The 17,801-nt window shown below is 51.7% G+C and overlaps 2 protein-coding genes across 2 annotated transcripts; both read left to right on the top strand.

Moving 5' to 3' along the window:
• Positions 1-1,532: 1,532 nt before the first annotated feature.
• LOC136515187 (uncharacterized) lies at positions 1,533-2,678 on the top strand. Its single transcript, XM_066508855.1, has one exon. It carries the CDS (start codon positions 1,533-1,535, stop codon positions 2,676-2,678), a length of 1,146 nt encoding a protein of 381 aa, XP_066364952.1.
• Positions 2,679-5,482: 2,804 nt separating this feature from the next.
• On the top strand, positions 5,483-5,842 carry LOC136515186 (uncharacterized). Its single transcript, XM_066508854.1, has one exon. It carries the CDS (start codon positions 5,483-5,485, stop codon positions 5,840-5,842), a length of 360 nt encoding a protein of 119 aa, XP_066364951.1.
• The last annotated feature ends 11,959 nt before the right edge of the window (positions 5,843-17,801 follow it).

The following is a 17,801-nucleotide window of genomic DNA, read 5'->3' as shown; positions in this document are numbered from 1 at the left end:
CACTACATCGTCTACAATGTATGCCGAGTTTGTAGCGTGTTATGAGGCAACGGGGCAGGTGAACTGGCTAAAGAAGTTCATACCCGGTTTGAAGGTGGTTGACGACATCTATAGACCACTTAAGTTATACTGCGACAATAATCCGGCAGTACAGTATGCTTACAACAATAAGTCAAGTGGTGCTGCCAAACACATTGACATAAAGTATTATGTTGTGAAAGATAAAGTTCAGGATCAAGTCATAAGTTTTGAGCATATAAGTATTGAAAAGATGCTCGCGGATCCACTTATAAAAGGCTTACCACCTAACCTGTTCAGAGAACATGTAGCCGGCATGGGTTTAAGGGAAAACCTATAATTTCTAGATAAAAGAAGACCCAAAGATAAATATCTATTTCAGAACAGAGTGGTGTGTTATAGCTATTAAATCTATCGGCAATAGACCGTGATGATGAGACGTGCTCTATGCGCTAATCTGTAATGGAATGAAAAAAGTAAATGATATGAAAGTAAAGATGGAAAGAGATCAAGGAGGAGATTGTTAGATTGATCTCTAATCCTAACTGGACCCAATAACCCAGTTGGGCTTTTGATTCGCGTCCTGATCGGGGACGCCCAGCCCATCATGGCCGGAGGGCCCCTATCACCCTGTGCTATAAAAAGAGGTGGGGTCCGGCGGCTCTAATCACGAGGTTGATCTGAGCCGAGCTCCCCACCGACACCTAAACCCTAATCCGATCTAGAGGGCGTGCAGCCAGTGACGGGAAGCCACCAGCCGTGCCGCCACCGGACTCCACTGCCTTCACCGCCGGTCGCCACCGCGCATCTCTGAAGCCGCCTTCACCAACCGTCGCTGCCCTAGCGCAGACATCGACTCCATGGCGTCCACTAAACCCTCCCCCTCTGCGGTGTCCGGTTCAACACCTTCTTCCTTCCCTCTCTTTCTCTCGTTCTACATGCTCTAGTAGACGTTCTAGGTTTCGTGACACTATTCAACAGCAAGAACCCCTCGGATCTATCCCTAGTACGATCTACAATTTCTAACATCTAGAACTAACGCGAGGCGGGCACCCTATTTTCTTTCGATTGGTTTCAGTTCAGACTTAGAGATGGCAGATGGAGTACTGTTTGTTGAAAATCAGGGGAAAAGATTCGAAATCGATCGAACGGAATGCACGAAATGAATCGAAATAGATGACGACAGGAGGCGATCGAGTGCCCTTGATTGGGGTTTGGGCACGGTCGTCGGAATGGCGGCGCGGTTCGGTTGGTTTCAGTTCAGAGATGGAATAGGGATCGAAAACAACCCGATTACTTGTTTTTGTTGAAAAAAAAATCGCGGCAAAGGAACCAAAATCGATCCATCCATCCGTGCAAGATTCAGCTTCCGACGTGTGCTTTATATATAGCGGAAGCGCCGCTCCCTCCCACCTCTGCCTCCAACGCGTGCTTTCTTCACCTTCACGCACGCACGCACGCCTCCTCCGATCAGTCGATCGTCGTCGATCCACCAGCAGCTGCATCTCGGCGACATGGCTTCCAACGACGATAGCCGCTCCACCGACAATAAGGCTTCCATCTCCCTCCTGCGCCGCGTCCGCGCCGGAGACCACGTCCACTTCGTCCATCACGTCGATGTCTGTGATGCCGTTCCCGAGCTTCTCGTCGCCGACCTAGAGCCGGTGCCGGGCACCGGTGCCGAAGATGACGGCTACAGCAGGATCTGGTACTTCTACCACGCCAAGAAATACAAGAACACCCGAGGCAACACCAGCGGCCACAGGCAGCGCGCGGTCACCGGCGGCGGCGGCACGGGCTGGCACTCGGAGATAAGGCGCAAGGACGTCCAGGGATCCGGTGGTGGCACGTTCTGCACCTTCTCATACGGCCGCAAGACGGAGCCCTCCGCTCGATCGATCGACAGGATGGGGTGGTGCATGGTGGAATACGACTTCGTCGCCGCCGACAAGAAACAAGACGAAGCCGCCGCCGACAGCAGCAACTACGTGCTTTGCAAGGTCTACCGCTCGCCTCGCGCGAAAGGGAAGTCGGCGCCGGTATCGGCGTCCACCTTTAGCAAGAAGTCCTCGTCCAAGCAGACGGCCAAGAAGAGGAAGGCCGGCGGCGGTGAGCACCCCGAGGCGCCGCCGGCCAAGTCGATCCAGCAGCAAGAACAGGTGCAGCAGGATACTACCGCCTGCTATCAGCCACAAGGCGTGGAGTCGGAGCACGGCGGCGACTTCAACTTCAACTTCAACATCGAGGACATAAACTTCTACGTCGACGAGAGCATGCTGCGAGACGAGCCAGAGCAGGGACTGCAGCAGCCAATCGCCGAGCCGGAGACTGCCGTGCAACGACAGTCTGAGCACGAAGAGTTCACCGTGGAGTGGTTATTGCGAGGTGAGCCGCAGCAGCCGATCGTCGAGCCGCCGCCGGGGCATGGCGGCGAGTTCATCCAGATGCCGTGCGGTCTGTTGGTGCCCGTGGTGGCGGAAGCCACCGTCGACGATATGCTCGGGCTCGGCCCGGAGACAATGTACGGCCAGTGGAGCGTTGGCATGACAACAGCAACTAGCATACCATGGAGCAGCTACGCTCCGACGACGTTGTACACAGGATGCAGCAGCCTTCTTCAAGGATCTGATCCCCTCCAGCTTCCATATCTGACGTGTTGACAGGGCTAGCTAGCAGAACTGGCTGCTGCGTGTGTTCCGGTTAAAGCTGCACGCGAATTTTTGTGCATCAAAGTGTAGCTTTCCCTAGCTGTAGAGATTGATTTACCATGTATGCGTCAGAAGATAGACGGTGACAAAGTTCATCTATCTTCTCTGCTTGTAAACTTTACAGATATCGAGTTCGTAATGTAATGCGATGTAACCGATGATCTGTTCTTGCAATTGCCTTCCTGAAGATTTTGCACTGACGCGTACCGGCGTACGTGTAATTGCCATTTCCATTGCCTGTACTAATAATAGACATAATTCAGCGCGTGAGTTCAATCTGAATGTGTTGCGTTCGACGCTAAACCTTGCCCTTGCCATGTTCAGACTTCAGAACGATCACCACCTGATTGCTTGTTTCTTCTCTGAGAGTTCAGATATTTCAGTCGTCGTGTATTCTACCATTAGCGTTGTGACGACTGAAGATCATCCCTTCCCCTTCGTCCAGCTTCTGTTTGTTAATGTGGTGAAGACCACCACATGCTCATCCTGCTCGTCCTGTCCCCGTGCCCTTTAATTTACATCTCCTATATGAAAGGAGACAAGTAATTTTTTGGTGGCCACTGACCAAAAGGAGTACCATTGTGTGAAATTGCTGGAGAAAAAAAAGCCTTATCCTCTTAATAATACTGTTAGAGATTCTTATACTCTTCATGTTTTCAAAAGAATTCTTATCCTCTTAATAATCTCTAGCAGTGTTCCTTAATATCGAGTTCGTAATGTAATGCGATGTAACCGATGATCTGTTCTTGCAATTGCCTTCCTGAAGACTTTGCACTCACGCATGTAATGATCATTTCGATTGCTTTGTAACAAGCTTATAATAATTCGTCAGCTTTAGTTCAATCAGCATGTGTTGTGTTCAATGGTAAACCTTGCGTTTGACATTCAGAACGATCGACCAGGCTACTTGCATTGTCTTCTCTGAGAGTTCAGATTATTCAGTCAACGTGCATTCTGCAGTTAGTGCTGTGACAGCTGAACATCATTCCTTCCCCTTCGTCCAACTTGTGTATGTCAATTTGTGAAAATCTTGCTGTGATTCACTAGCTTTCGTCGTCTGACTATAACATGGACATGGCTACCATTAACCAAGCATGTTGATCCATTCCTCTGTTGTTTGCATACATCTTTTGAACTCAGCGCAAGCCTTGACTTGAGCAACGCCCTGACCGGTGCATTGGCCACGAACGTAGTCCGCGCTCACCAAGCCAGTGCGCGCGTGGCCCGGAACGCCCCGATCAAGCACCAAGCGCGCGCGCGCGGACCACTGGCTTGAGTGCCCGGCGACGAGCGTGTTCATGACGACGGCATCCCGGCGCGGCGTTCCGTACGTTCAACACCGACGTGAGGCAGGCGTCCTTGCTTGCTTGGGGCACGGATTCCACGGAATGGCGGCCGGCACGCCATTCTAGAACTAACGCGAGGCGGGCGCCCTATGTTCTTGTGATTGGTTTCAGTTCAGACTTAGAGATGGAGTAACTGTTTGTTGGAAATCACGGGAAAAGATTCGAAATCGATCGAACGGAATGCACGAAATGAATCGAAATAGATTGTTCCCGAGGAGGAAGTTCGGTCAGTCATCGCTAATCCGCCGAATGACAAGGCTCCGGCACCAGACGGTTTCACCGGCCTATTCTACAAGAAGGCCTGCCTTCAATGCTTTCTGGTCGCTGGATTGCCGTAGCTTCAGTAACCTGAATGATGCTTACATGATACTACTAAAAAAAAGGAACATCCGGCGGAGATCCGTGACTATCGCCCTATCAGCCTCATACACAGTTTCAGCAAGCTCATCACCAAGTGCTTGGCCAACAGGCTAGCAGGTGTTCTAGATGCTCCCGTCCTGCGCAACCAGAGCACTTTCATCAAAGGACGTCGCATCCATGATAACTTCAGGAATGTGCAGATCGCTTGCAAAGCCATCCATGAAAAGAAGTCGCCGACCATCTTTCTCAAGATTGATATAGCAAAGGCTTTCGACACGGTTTCATGGCCGTTCCTCCTAGAAGTCCTCCAACACATGGGTTTCGGCCAGCGATGGAGAGATCGGATTTCAATAATCTTGGCCACTACAAGCACGAAGATTTTGCTCAACGGCCGCCCGAGGAGGCGAATCTGCCATGCTCGCGGCCATCGCCAAGGAGACCCACTCTCGCCGATGTTATTTGTGCTCACCATGGAGGTCCTTAACCATTTCCTAAAATGGGTAGAGTAGCAGCAGCTTCTAACACCTCTGCATGACAGTGTCGGCAACAGGACGAGTCTGTATGCTGATGACCTAGTTTTGTTCGTGGTTCCTAATGTGAGGGACCTACAGGTCATCAAGGCAGTGCTCACCATTTTTTGTTTAGCGTCGGGCCAGTTCTCCAACCTCGACAAGAGTGTAGCGTCCCCGCACCACTGCTCGGAGAACGATATTGCTAGAGTTAGGGATATCCTCTCCTGCCGGATCGAGGACCTCCCGTGTCACTATCTGGGGGCGCCGCTTTCAGTCTGGAGACTCAAGACATCGGACGAGCAGCCTCTCATCGATAAAATCGTTGCAAGAATACCGAAATGGAAGGGCAATATGCTCAACGTTGCTTGGGAATGGAGAGTCCACATTCTTCTGGACAGACAGATGGCTTGACGGCCGCAGCATTGAGGATGATGCTCCCGCTGTTTTCGCCGCGGTGAAAGCGAGAAAGCGGAGGGCCACCGTTGCCGAGGCCCTACACAACAACGGATGGATCCGACACATCACCGGGCCGCTAACCATGCAGGTCCTGCTCCAGTTCGACCGCCTATACAACCTATTGGAGGGGGTGCAGTTATCGGCGCAGCTGGACACCTTCGCCTGGAGGTTCACCGCCGATCAGTGCTACTCTGCAGCATCTGCATATGGTGCTATGTTTATCGTATCATCATCGCCTCTTGGAGCTAAGCACGTATGGAAAACATCGGCGCCACTGAAGGTTAAATTCTTCTTTTGGCTTGTCATGCATGGTAGATGCTGGACGGCGGATAGACGGTTCCGTCATGGTCTGCAAGATTCGAATGCATGCATCTTCTGCGACCAGGGCGCCGAAACGATGAACCACATCCTTCTTGGATGCCCCTTCAGTCGCGAGGTCTAGGAAGCCTGGTTCAGGAAGCTACACCTGCAGTACACCGTCGTTGTTCAAGATGAACCAGCTATCCCATGGTGGCTGCGATGCAGGAAGGCGCTACCAAAACAGCTCCGTCGTGGGTTTGACTCCCTCTTCTTCCTCATCGGTTTGTCCATTTGGAAAGAATGCAATGCGAGAACCTTCAATGGAGTGTCAACCTCGGCGGCGCGTCTTGAGGTCTCCATCCAGGAAGAAGCTGACGCTTGGTGCATGGCGGGCTACAAGCACCTCGGTGCACTGATGGCGTCAATTTGAGCCCTGCAACAACGGTTGCGAAATTTGTATGACGTAATTACAACCTCGTGTGCCTTCAAGGTGCTCGCTTTTGGTCGGCCCACGGTAACCCCGAATTACCGTCACGCCCGCCTCCTATAACAAACTCTATTCTTCTTAATGAAATATGTGGCCAGGCAGAATCTTGAAGAATCGAAATAGATGACAAGAGGAGGTGATCGAGTGCCCTTGATTGGGGTTCGGGCGGTCGTCGGAATGGCGGCGCGGTTCGGTTGGTTTCAGTTCAGAGATGGAATAGGGATCGAAAACAACCCGATTACTTGTTTTTGTTGAAAAACAAATCGCGGCAAAGGAACCAAAATCGATCCATCCATCCGTGCAAGATTCAGCTTCCGACGTGTGCTTTATATATAGCGGAAGCGCCGCTCCCTCCCACCTCTGCCTCCAACGCGTGCTTTCTTCACCTTCACGCACGCACGCACGCACGCCTCCTCCGATCAGTCGATCGTCGTCGATCCACCAGCAGCTGCATCTCGGCGACATGGCTTCCAACGACGATAGCCGCTCCACCGACAATAAGGCTTCCATCGCCCTCCTGCGCCGCGTCCGCGCCGGAGACCACGTCCACTTCGTCCATCACGTCGATGTCTGTGATGCCGTTCCCGAGGTTCTCGTCGCCGACCTGGAGCCGGTGCCAGGCACCGGTGTCGAAGATGACGACTACAGCAGGATCTGGTACTTCTACCACGCCAAGAAATACAAGAACACCCGAGGCGACACCAGCGGCCACAGGCAGCGCGCGGTCACCGGCGGCGGCGGCACGGGCTGGCACTCGGAGATAAGGCGCAAGGACGTCCAGGGATCCGGTGGCGGCACGTTCTGCACCTTCTCATACGGCCGCAAGACGGAGCCCTCCGCTCGATCGATCGACAGGATGGGGTGGTGCATGGTGGAATACGACTTCGTCGCCGCCGACAAGAAACAAGACGAAGCCGCCGCCGACAGCAGCAACTACGTGCTTTGCAAGGTCTACCGCTCGCCTCGCGCGAAAGGGAAGTCGGCGCCGGTATCGGCGTCCTCCAGCAAGAACGCCTCGTCCAAGCAGACGGTCAAGAAGAGGAAGGCCGGCGGCGGTGAGCACCCCGAGGCGCCGCCCGCCAAGTCGATCCAGCAGCAAGAACCGCAGGTGCACCAGGAAACCGCCTACTGCGATCGGCCAGAAGACGTGCAGGAGGTTGTCGTGCAGCAGGCAGCAGGCCCAGGCGCGGAGTCGGAGCACTGGCACGGGGGTGACAACTTCAACATCGAAGACTTCAACGTCTACGAGTACACGGACATCCTGGAGATGTTGCAAGACGAGCCGAAGCCAGATCCGGAGCCGGAGCATGACGGCCGATTCATCGAGCTACCGTGTGGTCCGGTGTTGGCCGCCGAAGTCACCGCCGGAGATACGACCACGTACGGCCATTGCAGCAGCTACGCTCCGAGTTGGTTGTACACATCTGCAACAGGATGCAGCAGCGGGCTTCTTCAAGTTCAGGGGCATGATCCCCTTCAGGTTCCAGCTTTCCTATCTCATGTGTTAACTGGGGCATAGGGCTTCGGCTACTACTACTAGTTGCTGTATGTGTGCTTGCTGACTAAAGCTGCACGCAAGTTTTTGTAACTGACAAGTTTGCCTAACGATCTTCTCTGCTCTTGTAATTGATGATGATCTGTTCTTGCAATTGTCTTCCTGAAGACTTGCACTGACGCATGTATCACGCATGTAATGATCGTTTCGATATTGCTTTGTAAAAAAAAACTTATAATTCATCAGCTTTAGTTCAGTCATCTCATCATGTGTTGTGTTCACGGTAAACCTTGCGTTTCCATTGAGAACGACCGACCTGGTTGCTTGCATTGTCTTCTTCAGAGAGTTCAGATTATTCAGTCAACGTGTAATCCTATCATTAGCGCTGTGACGGCTGAAGATCGATCATTCCTTCCCCCTTCGTCCAGCTTGTGTAAGTTAGTTGGGCTCTGCTCCTGTGAAAATCTTGCTGTGATTCACTAGCTTCATCGTGGAGATCATGCAATTATGCTATCCCTGGCAAACGGGAACGACCTGTTGAACTGACTGTGTTAAGCAACCGTGCAATAGTGAGCGTACAGTACTGCAAAAGCTGACATGCACAGCATGTCAGCACCGATGTTCGCTTCGATTGTTCATTACTAGCAGGCAGTGTTACCCAATCTCATCGATCAGTCAATATCAATTCATCCATGTCGCTAATATGAGTATCTAACAAGTGAACTTCATTCATAGAAAATATATAAGTCACTATGGGAGTGTCGATAGCAAGTCGATATGTCCGAGTGGTTAAGTAAGGAGACAGACTCGAAATCTGTTGGGCTTTGCCTGCGCCTATCTTTTTTGCGGTATTAAAAGAAACTGCGTAGCAGCTGTAGTATGACTTGCTTGACACCCGTATATGAGAGCGATAAACCGTACCGCATCGATCGTGATTGAAGACGAAGGAAGAAAGCGAAACGTACAGGCGGCCATACCAAATTGAAATCAAATCGATGCCATCGGTCCTAGATCCCTCATCATTTCAGATGATCTGATCCAAAAACTGGCATCAGATCTCATCAAACCTTTGCCGAGTGTCAGGACCTATGGCACTCAGCAAAGATTTTTTTAAATTAAAAAACCCCTCTTTGCCGAGTGCCTGGCCAGGTGGCACTCGGCAAAGAATTAAAAAAAACTTTGCCGAGTGCCAGATCGGGGGCACTCGGCAAAGAGGGAATTTAACCTCCTGGTCCAGCCGGCCCACACACCGCACGCACGCCCACGCCAGCGCCGCCGCCCGCGCCCGGGCCCACGCCGCCGTCGCCGCCCCCCGTGCCGCGCCATCGGAGCAGGAGGAGAGGAGGAGAGGAGGAAGAAGGAGGAAGAGAAGGAGGAGGAGGAAGAAGGAGGAAGGAGGAAGGAGGAAGAAGGAGGAGGCGCCAACCCCGCCGCCGCCCCCGCCCGCGCCGTCCCCGGCACTTCCCCAGCCATTGTCTTGTCCACCGGCGCACTGACCCCTTCACCACCGCCGCCCTACGCCGCCCACTAGGTATGTCCTACCGTCGTCGTTGTAGTAGTATTACTAGTAGTTGTGGTAGTAGTAGTGGTAGAGTAGCAGTGGTGGTAGTCGTATGAGTGGTTGTGACATTGTTATATATATGTGGTTGGATATAACCTTATGCATGTCGACCATCGTGCCGTTCATATATATGTGCATGTCGGCCATCGTGCCGTTGGTTTTCTTGCAGGTTTTGGAAACCTCACCATGCAGGGGAGGTGCTGCCGATATTTTGTATTGACATTTTTATGTTTCTTTTTTTTATAGAGAAGAGCCCGTCGGAGCGGAGCTAGAGTACCTCGGCGACCCCGATAGCCTTCCTCGCCGTTGCGGGTCTGCCTGCACCGCATCGCCTCGCCACTGCACCGACCCGCCACGGCCCCGCTAGCCCGACTCCACCGCCACCCTAGGTATAATCCCTCTTTCCGTATCATGGTCGTAGATCACATAACCCAGTTAGGCGTCTCCCGTTCGAAAGAGATACGGTACAAAATATGCAGATATTTCCATATCTAAAACCATATCTGTTTCGAATTGTCCACGTTTTTTGGACAACCCGCGGATGCGTAGGTGAGGTTAGTTTTCATGGTCTGCTCCGATCCGAGACAGAGTTTCAGCATCATCTCCCTGTTGTTCTCCGGATACACACTCTCCCTGGTAGGACATGTATTTGGAGAACAGCGGGGAGGTGCTGTCGAAATTCTGTCTCAGATAGGAGTAGAGCATGGAAACTAACCCCACATATGCATCCTCGTGTGGAATTAGGACCTATCCTCACCTATTAGATAGTAAGAACGTCATGTAGATGCAATTGATGTTTATATTACTCGTCGCTATATATGTTAGAGGATGGAGGACCGTGAGTGGATGTACACGGGCCGCGCAAGTCAGGGTCAGGTCACCAATGAATGGATCGACAAGACCGATGCTTTCTTAGAACGGACATTTGGCGTGGTTGCTAAAGGAGCAAGTAAAATTTGCTATCCCTGCAGCAAATGTGCAAATAGGAAAAGACAAACAAAGAAGGTCATGGGGAACATCTTTGGAAGAATGGATTTACGGCAGACTATACTCGGTGGGTCTACAAAGGTGAAGCCGATCGTATGAGAGAGGAGGTGGTGAGACCACGCGTCGAGGATTATGATGCCGATGCCAGGGTAGCAGACATGTTAAATGACTATCACGAGGCACAGTTCGCTGAAGGACATACGGAGGAGGAGCTAGAGGCAACCGCAAAGGCGTTCTACGACATGTTTGTTGCGGCATAGAAACCCCTTCACGGCCAGACAAAGGTTTCTCAACTGAATGTCATTGGACGCATAATTGCATTAAAGTCCCAGTATAGCCTGAGTCGAGACGCCTTCGATGGTATGTTGACAGTTATTGGCAGCCTGCTTCCGGAGGGTCACCTTCTGCCAAAGAGCATGCACGAGTCGCAGAAACTCCTTCGTGCACTTAATATGCCGTATGAGCAGATACATGCTTGCTCGAAGGGGTGCATCCTATTTAGGAAAGAATACGTGGAAGCAAAGTACTATCCAAAGTATAAATCTTCTAGGTTCCTGGAGGTAGATTCTGGTGATGGCTAGAAGAGGCAGCTTGACATTCCCGTGACAATCCTACGGCACCTTCCGTTCATACCGAGGATCCAACGGCTATACATGACCGAGGAATCCGCGAAACAGATGACATGGCACAAAAATGGCAAACGATACAATCCTGACAGGATGGTACATGCATCCGATGGTGAAGCATGGACCCACTTTGATGACATTCATCATGAGAAAGCTAAAGAGGCTCGTAATGTACGTGTTGCACTGGCAACAGATGGGTTCAATCCTTATGGAATGATGGCTGCCCCATACACATGTTGCCCCGTGTTCGTTATCTCCCTCAATCTCCCCCCGGCGTATGCTTTCAACGACAGAACGTATTCTTGTTGTTGATAATTCCTGGACACTCGGAGAATAATATGGGTGTGTTCATAGAGCCTGTGATTGATGAATTAGTCCGTGCTTGGGAGGAAGGGGTATGGACATACGACCGAGCTACAAAGAAAAAATTCAAAATGCGTGTTTGGTACCACTACCCCCTGCATGACTTCCTAGCGTATGGGATATTCTGCGCCTGGTGTGTTCACGGGAAGTTTCCATGTCCAGTATGCAAGGAAGGTTTGAGGTTCATTTGGTTGCAGAAGGGTGGTAAGTATTCATCATTTGACAAACATTGGCAATTCCTCCCTCTTGACCATGCATTTAGACGAGACATCAAGAACTTTACGAAAGGTGTCGTAGTGACAGACCCACCTCAGGGAGTACAACAATGCGACCGTCCACAACCGCCTCAATGAGTACACATCGATGGCAAGGGAGGTCCATGGGGTCAGAGTATGATCCAAGCATCGAGGACCTTGATGGAGAAGTCGTCATGAGGGTGGGAGGAGGCAAGAAGCAGGGGCGGTACTAGATTGGCGATGGCGCAATCGACTCGGCCGCTACTCCCAGTCTCTCCTAGATTCGAGCAAGCAGCATGAGCAGGAGCCCGGCCATACGACCTCGGCAGGACACTTCACACCACCGGGTGGAGGCACTCAAGGTTATTCCTAGTTTATTCGTCGTTCATTGGTTTTTTCATACCTTTCCTTTGCATTATTATAACATTGTGGTGAATATATTGTAGGCCCAGCTGGAACAAGAGAGGAGGATACGGGAGCATATGCAGGCAAAGATGGAGAAGGTGGAGACTGAGCGGGAGGCCGAGCAGCGGAGGATGGCAAAGATTCTTCGGTACATGTAAAGTCTTGGCGCCACTACGGGTGTAGCTCCGCCATCTTCGCTATTCGCTCCACCTCCACCTCCACCTCCTCACTATTCTACTCCTGTGAGTATAAATGTTTTAGTTTATATGTTCATGCTTACGGTCAAATCTAGTGGAGTATGAAAGTTTTATTTATGTATGGTATATATTTAACTTGTCTCACACATGCAATCTCTTCTCCTTTGTGCAGAATCAATCGACGGCATCGAACGATCCTCATGCTTCAGTAAATCCTTCACCAAATCAGTGATGATACTTGTGGTTGTTAATGATACTTCTATTTGCATTTGTGGTTGACGATGATGGAGTACTTGGATTGCTTGTGAATTTATTTGTGATATATTGTGAGACATGTGACGTTTGTGATATATATGTGGTGTTGATGATATATATGTGATGTTGATGATATATATGTGATGTTGGTGATGTTTGTTATATATATCTTCTGTTTGTTTGGATGGGATGTAAAAAACAAATAAAAAAGCTGTTTTCAGTCACTTTGCCGAGTGCAATGGCCATGACACTCGGCAAAGTGACCATCTGGGAACTACCTGGGAACATGCTTTGCCGAGTGCAATGGCCATTGCACTCGGTAAACATCACAGATTTGCCGAGTACCACGGTCCAGGCACTCGGCAATGGTCACCACTTTGCCGAGTGTCTTGTCGGCGACACTCGGCAAAGTGACCACCTTTGCCGAGTGTCTAAGTCAATGGCGCTCGGCAAATCGGGTACCTTTGCTGAGTGCTTGACCTTGACACTCGGCAAAGTCGCCGTCACGGTGGCGCTCGCCGTCACGGTGGCGCTCGCCGTCACGGCCACTTTTCTTTGCCGAGTGTCGGATTGGCACTTGGCAAAGCCTTTGTCGAGTGCCCGATATAATGCACTCGGTAAAGAGGTCTTTGCCGATAAACTGTTTACCGAGCGCACTTTGCCGAGTGTATATCGGCCTTTGTCGAGTGCCTCATGCACTCGGCAAAGAATCCGCCTCCGGTAGTGTGTACGACCTATTGGAGGGGGTGCAGTTATCGGCGCAGCCGGACACCTTCGTCTGGAGGTTCACCGCCAATCAGTGCTACTCTGCTGCATCTGCATATGGTGCTATGTTTATCGGATCATCATCGCCTCTTGGAGCTAAGCACATATGGAAAACATCGGCGCCACCGAAGGTTAAATTCTTCTTTTGGCTGGTCATGCATGGCAGATGCTGGACGACGGATAGACGGTTCCGTCATGGTCTGCAAGATTCGAATGCATGCATCTTCTGCGACCAGGGCGCCGAAACGATGAACCACATCCTTCTTGGATGCCCCTTCAGTCGCGAGGTATGGGAAGCCTGGTTCAGGAAGCTACACCTGCAGTACACCGTCATTGTTCAAGATGAACCAGCTATCCCATGGTGGCTGCGATGCAGGAAGGCGCTACCAAAACAGCTCCGCCATGGGTTTGACTCCCTCTTCTTCCTCATCGGTTGGTCCATTTGGAAAGAACGCAATGCGAGAACCTTCAATGGAGTGTCAACCTCGGCGGCGCGTCTTGAGGTCTCCATCTAGGAAGAAGCTGACGCTTGGTGCATGGCGGGCTACAAGCACCTCGGTGCACTGATGGCGTCAATTTGAGCCCTGCAACAACGGTCGTGAAATTTGTATGACGTAAATATAACCTCGTGTACCTTCGTGCTCGCTTTCAGTCAACCCTTGGTAACCCCGAATTACCATCACGCCCGTCTTCTATAACAAACTCTATTCTTCTTAATGAAATATGTGGCCGATCGCGAAGAATCGAAATAGATGACGAGAGGAGGCGATCGAGTGCTCTTTCTTGGGGTTCGGGCACGGTCGTCGGAATGGCGGCGCGGTTCGATCGGTTGGTTTCAGTTCAGAGATCGAATAGGGATCGAAAACAGCCCGATTACTTGTTTTTGTTGAAAAAAAAAATCGCGGCAAAGGAACCAAAATCGATCCATCCATCCGTGCAAGATTCTGCTTCCGACGTCTGCTTTATATATAGCGGAAGCGCCGCTCCCTCCCACCTCTGCCTCCAACGCGTGCTTTCTTCACCTTCACGCACGCTCGCACGCACGCCTCCTCCGATCAGTCGATCGTCGTCGATCCACCAGCAGCTGCATCTCGGCGACATGGCTTCCAACGACGATAGCCGCTCCACCGACAATAAGGCTTCCATCGCCCTTCTGCGCCGCGTCCGCGCCGGAGACCACGTCCACTTCGTCCATCACGTCGATGTCTGTGATGCCGTTCCCGAGGTTCTCGTCGCCGACCTGGAGCCGGTGCCGAGCACCGGTGCCGAAGATGACGGCTACAGCAGGATCTGGTACTTCTACCACGCCAAGAAATACAAGAACACCCGAGGCGACACCAGCGGCCACAGGCAGCGCGCGGTCACCGGCGGCGGCGGCACGGGCTGGCACTCGGAGATAAGGCGCAAGGACGTCCAGGGATCCGGTGGCGGCACGTTCTGCACCTTCTCATACGGCCGCAAGACGGATCCCTCCGCTCGATCGATCGACAGGATGGGGTGGTGCATGGTGGAATACGACTTCGTCGCCGCCGACAAGAAACAAGACGAAGCCGCCGCCGACAGCAGCAACTACGTGCTTTGCAAGGTCTACCGCTCGCCTCGCGCGAAAGGGAAGTCGGCGCCGGTATCGGCGTCCTCCTTTAGCAAGAAGTCCTCGTCCAGGCAGGCAGCCAAGAAGAGGAAGGCCGGCGGCGGTGAGCACCCCGAGGCGCCGCCGGCCAAGTCGATCCAACAGCAAGAACAGGTGCAGCAGGATACTACCACCTGCTATCAGCCACAAGGCGTGGAGTCGGAGCACGGTGGCGACTTCAACTTCAACATCGAGGACATAAGCTTCTACGTCGACGAGCCAGAGCAGGGACTGCAGCAGCCAATCGCCGAGCCGGAGACTGCCGTGCAACGACAGTCTGAGCACGAAGAGTTCACCGTGGAGTGGTTATTGCGAGGCGAGCCGCAGCAGCCGATCGTCGAGCCGCCGCCGGGGCATGGCGGCGAGTTCATCCAGATGCCGTGCGGTCTGTTGGTGCCCGTGGTGGCGGAAGCCACCGTCGACGATATGCTCGGGCTCGGCCCGGAGACAATGTACGGCCAGTGGAGCGGTGGCATGACAACAGCAACAAGCATACCATGGAGCAGCTACGCGCCGACGACGTTGTACACAGGATGCAGCAGCCTTCTTCAAGGATCTGATCCCCTCCAGCTTCCATATCTGACGTGTTGACAGGGCTAGCTAGCAGAATTGGCTGCTGCGTGTGTTCCGGTTAAAGCTGCACGCGAATTTTTGTGCATCAAAGTGTAGCTTTCCCTAGCTGTAGAGATTGATTTACCATGTATGCATCAGAAGATAGACGGTGACAAAGTTCATCTAGCTTCTCTGCTTGTAAACTTTACAGATATCGAGTTCGTAATGTAATGCGATGTAACCCATGATCTGTTCTTGCAATTGCCTTCCTGAAGATTTTGCACTGACGCGTACCGGTGTACGTGTAATTGCCATTTCCATTGCCTGTACTAATAATAGACATAATTCAGCGCGTGAGTTCAATCTGAATGTGTTGTGTTCAACGCTAAACCTTGCACTTGCCATGTTCAGACTTCAGAACGATCCCCACCTGGTTGCTTGTCTTCTTCTCTGAGAGTTCAGATATTTCAGTCATCGTGTATTCTACTATTAGCGTTGTGACGACTGAAGATCATCCCTTCCCCTTCGTCCAGCTTCTGTTTGTTAATGTGGTGAAGACCACCACATGCTCATCCTGCTCGTCCTGTCCCCGTGCCCTTTAATTTACATCTCCTATATGAAAGGAGACAGAGTAATTTTTTGGTGGCCACTGACCAAAAGGAGTACCATTGTGCGAAATTGCTGGAGAAAAAAAAATAGCCTTATCCTCTTAATAATACTGTTAGAGATTCTTATACTCTTCATGTTTTCAAAAGAATTCTTATCCTCTTAATAATCTCTAGCAGTGTTCCTTAATATCGAGTTCGTAATGTAATGCGATGTAACCGATGATCTGTTCTTGCAATTGCGTTCCTGAAGACTTTGCACTCACGCATGTAATGATCGTTTCGATTACTTTGTAACAAGCTTATAATCATTCGTCAGCTTTAGTTCAATCAGCATGTGTTGTGTTCAATGGTAAACCTTGCGTTTGACATTCAGAACGATCGACCAGGCTGCTTGCATTGTCTTCTCTGAGAGTTCAGATTATTCAGTCAACGTGCATTCTGCAGTTAGTGCTGTGACAGCTGAACATCATTCCTTCCCCTTCGTCCAACTTGTGTAAGTCAATTTGTGAAAATCTTGCTGTGATTCACTAGCTTTCGTCGTGGTGATCGATCATGTAAATATTTGCTATCACTGCAAACGGGAACGACCTGTTCGACTGACTGATGGTAGGCAACCATGGAATCGTTACCTTGGTACTGAACTGCAAAGCGAACATGGATGGCACCGATGCATGTTCGATTCATGACTAGACGTCTAGACTAGCAGTACTAGCAGGCAGTGTTTTTTTTTTCTCGAAAACGCAAGAGAATTGCGTTTCATTTTCATTATGAGAAGAGAGTTTAGGTTACAAAATAAAACTGGCCTTGCCGGGGTTACATTGGTGCTACATCTTAAAACAGAACAACCAATAGGAGGCAAGAACTGGATCAGCTCAGCCTATTGATCTGCCGACTAGCGCTCCCAGTCCTCTTGCTCCCGCATCAATCCATCGATCTGCTTCCGCCTTGATGATTTGCAAGAGATTAGCAGGCAGTGTTACCCAAGCTCGCCATGGCATATATGACATATGCATCATATATAGCCTATGTTTCGTTCTGCAAGGCACATATGTACTCTCCATCCGGTGAGGGACATGAATCCATAAGCCGGCTGCTGAGGTCAAGCTCATCGGCGTGGTCCGAAAGCTAATCATGTCGCAACTGAAAGTTTGCACCCCGGCCAAAATGAGTGGACGCCGCAAGGCCATGAGGCCATCGCTGTCTCCAGACTTGCGCGTTCTTCTCGCCCCCACGACTCGCGTGGCCCCGACGACCTGCTCGGCACCCCGTCGACGCCGAAATTTTTGTTTTTTAAGCCTTTTTTTTAAGTTTTTCATAAATCTGCTCCTGGAGGTATCTTTTAAAATCTAGACCCTCATCTCGGCACCGTCATAATTGGCGCCGAGCTTATACGTCTCGGCCCCGAGGTCTTGGGCTGACGTAGACGTCGACGCAGACGTGACGGTGACTTGGCAACCACCTTGGCGCCGTAGATCTTGGCGCCAAGCTTGGCGTCGTATATCTTAGCGTCGAGCTTGACACCAAGATCATTGGCGCCGTATCCTGTCTTACGTATGGGCCCTCCCTTCCTTTCTCTCTTCATCACTCTCTACCGCTCACTCGTGTCCTCTTCCTCTATCTCCCAAGCCAGGGTCCCGCGCCCGCCGCGCGCCGCCCCTCCCGCCCCGCGCTCCCTCCGGCGACCCTGGCCACGACATGGCCCCTGCTCCCGGTGCGCCGCGACCTCGCCGTCGATCCCGTCCTCCGCGTCCCCGACATGCTCCGGTCCCGATGTCCGCGTCCACGTCGCGTCCTCAGCCTACTCCGCCCGGCCACAACCTCGGCCCCTGCTCTGGCGTCCACGAGCCTGCCCCTCCTCGCCCGCAGGGGAGGGGCTGGTGTCCTGCTGCAAGGCCACAACAACTGCCAGAGCTATGTTCGCCTCCAACGTCGCA

The sequence above is a fragment of the Miscanthus floridulus genome, chromosome 17, assembly GCF_019320115.1.
Source record: "Miscanthus floridulus cultivar M001 chromosome 17, ASM1932011v1, whole genome shotgun sequence".
Classification (NCBI taxonomy): Eukaryota; Viridiplantae; Streptophyta; class Magnoliopsida; order Poales; family Poaceae; genus Miscanthus; species Miscanthus floridulus.
The sequence above is the reverse complement of the archived record's forward strand: the minus strand, read 5'-3'. Positions and strand labels throughout refer to the sequence as shown.

Excerpts from the sequence above, each read along its gene's own strand:
- LOC136515187 (XM_066508855.1), top strand. The coding sequence starts at position 1,533 with ATGGCTTCCAACGACGATAGCCGCTCCACCGACAATAAGGCTTCCATC.
- LOC136515186 (XM_066508854.1), top strand. The coding sequence starts at position 5,483 with ATGCAGGTCCTGCTCCAGTTCGACCGCCTATACAACCTATTGGAGGGG.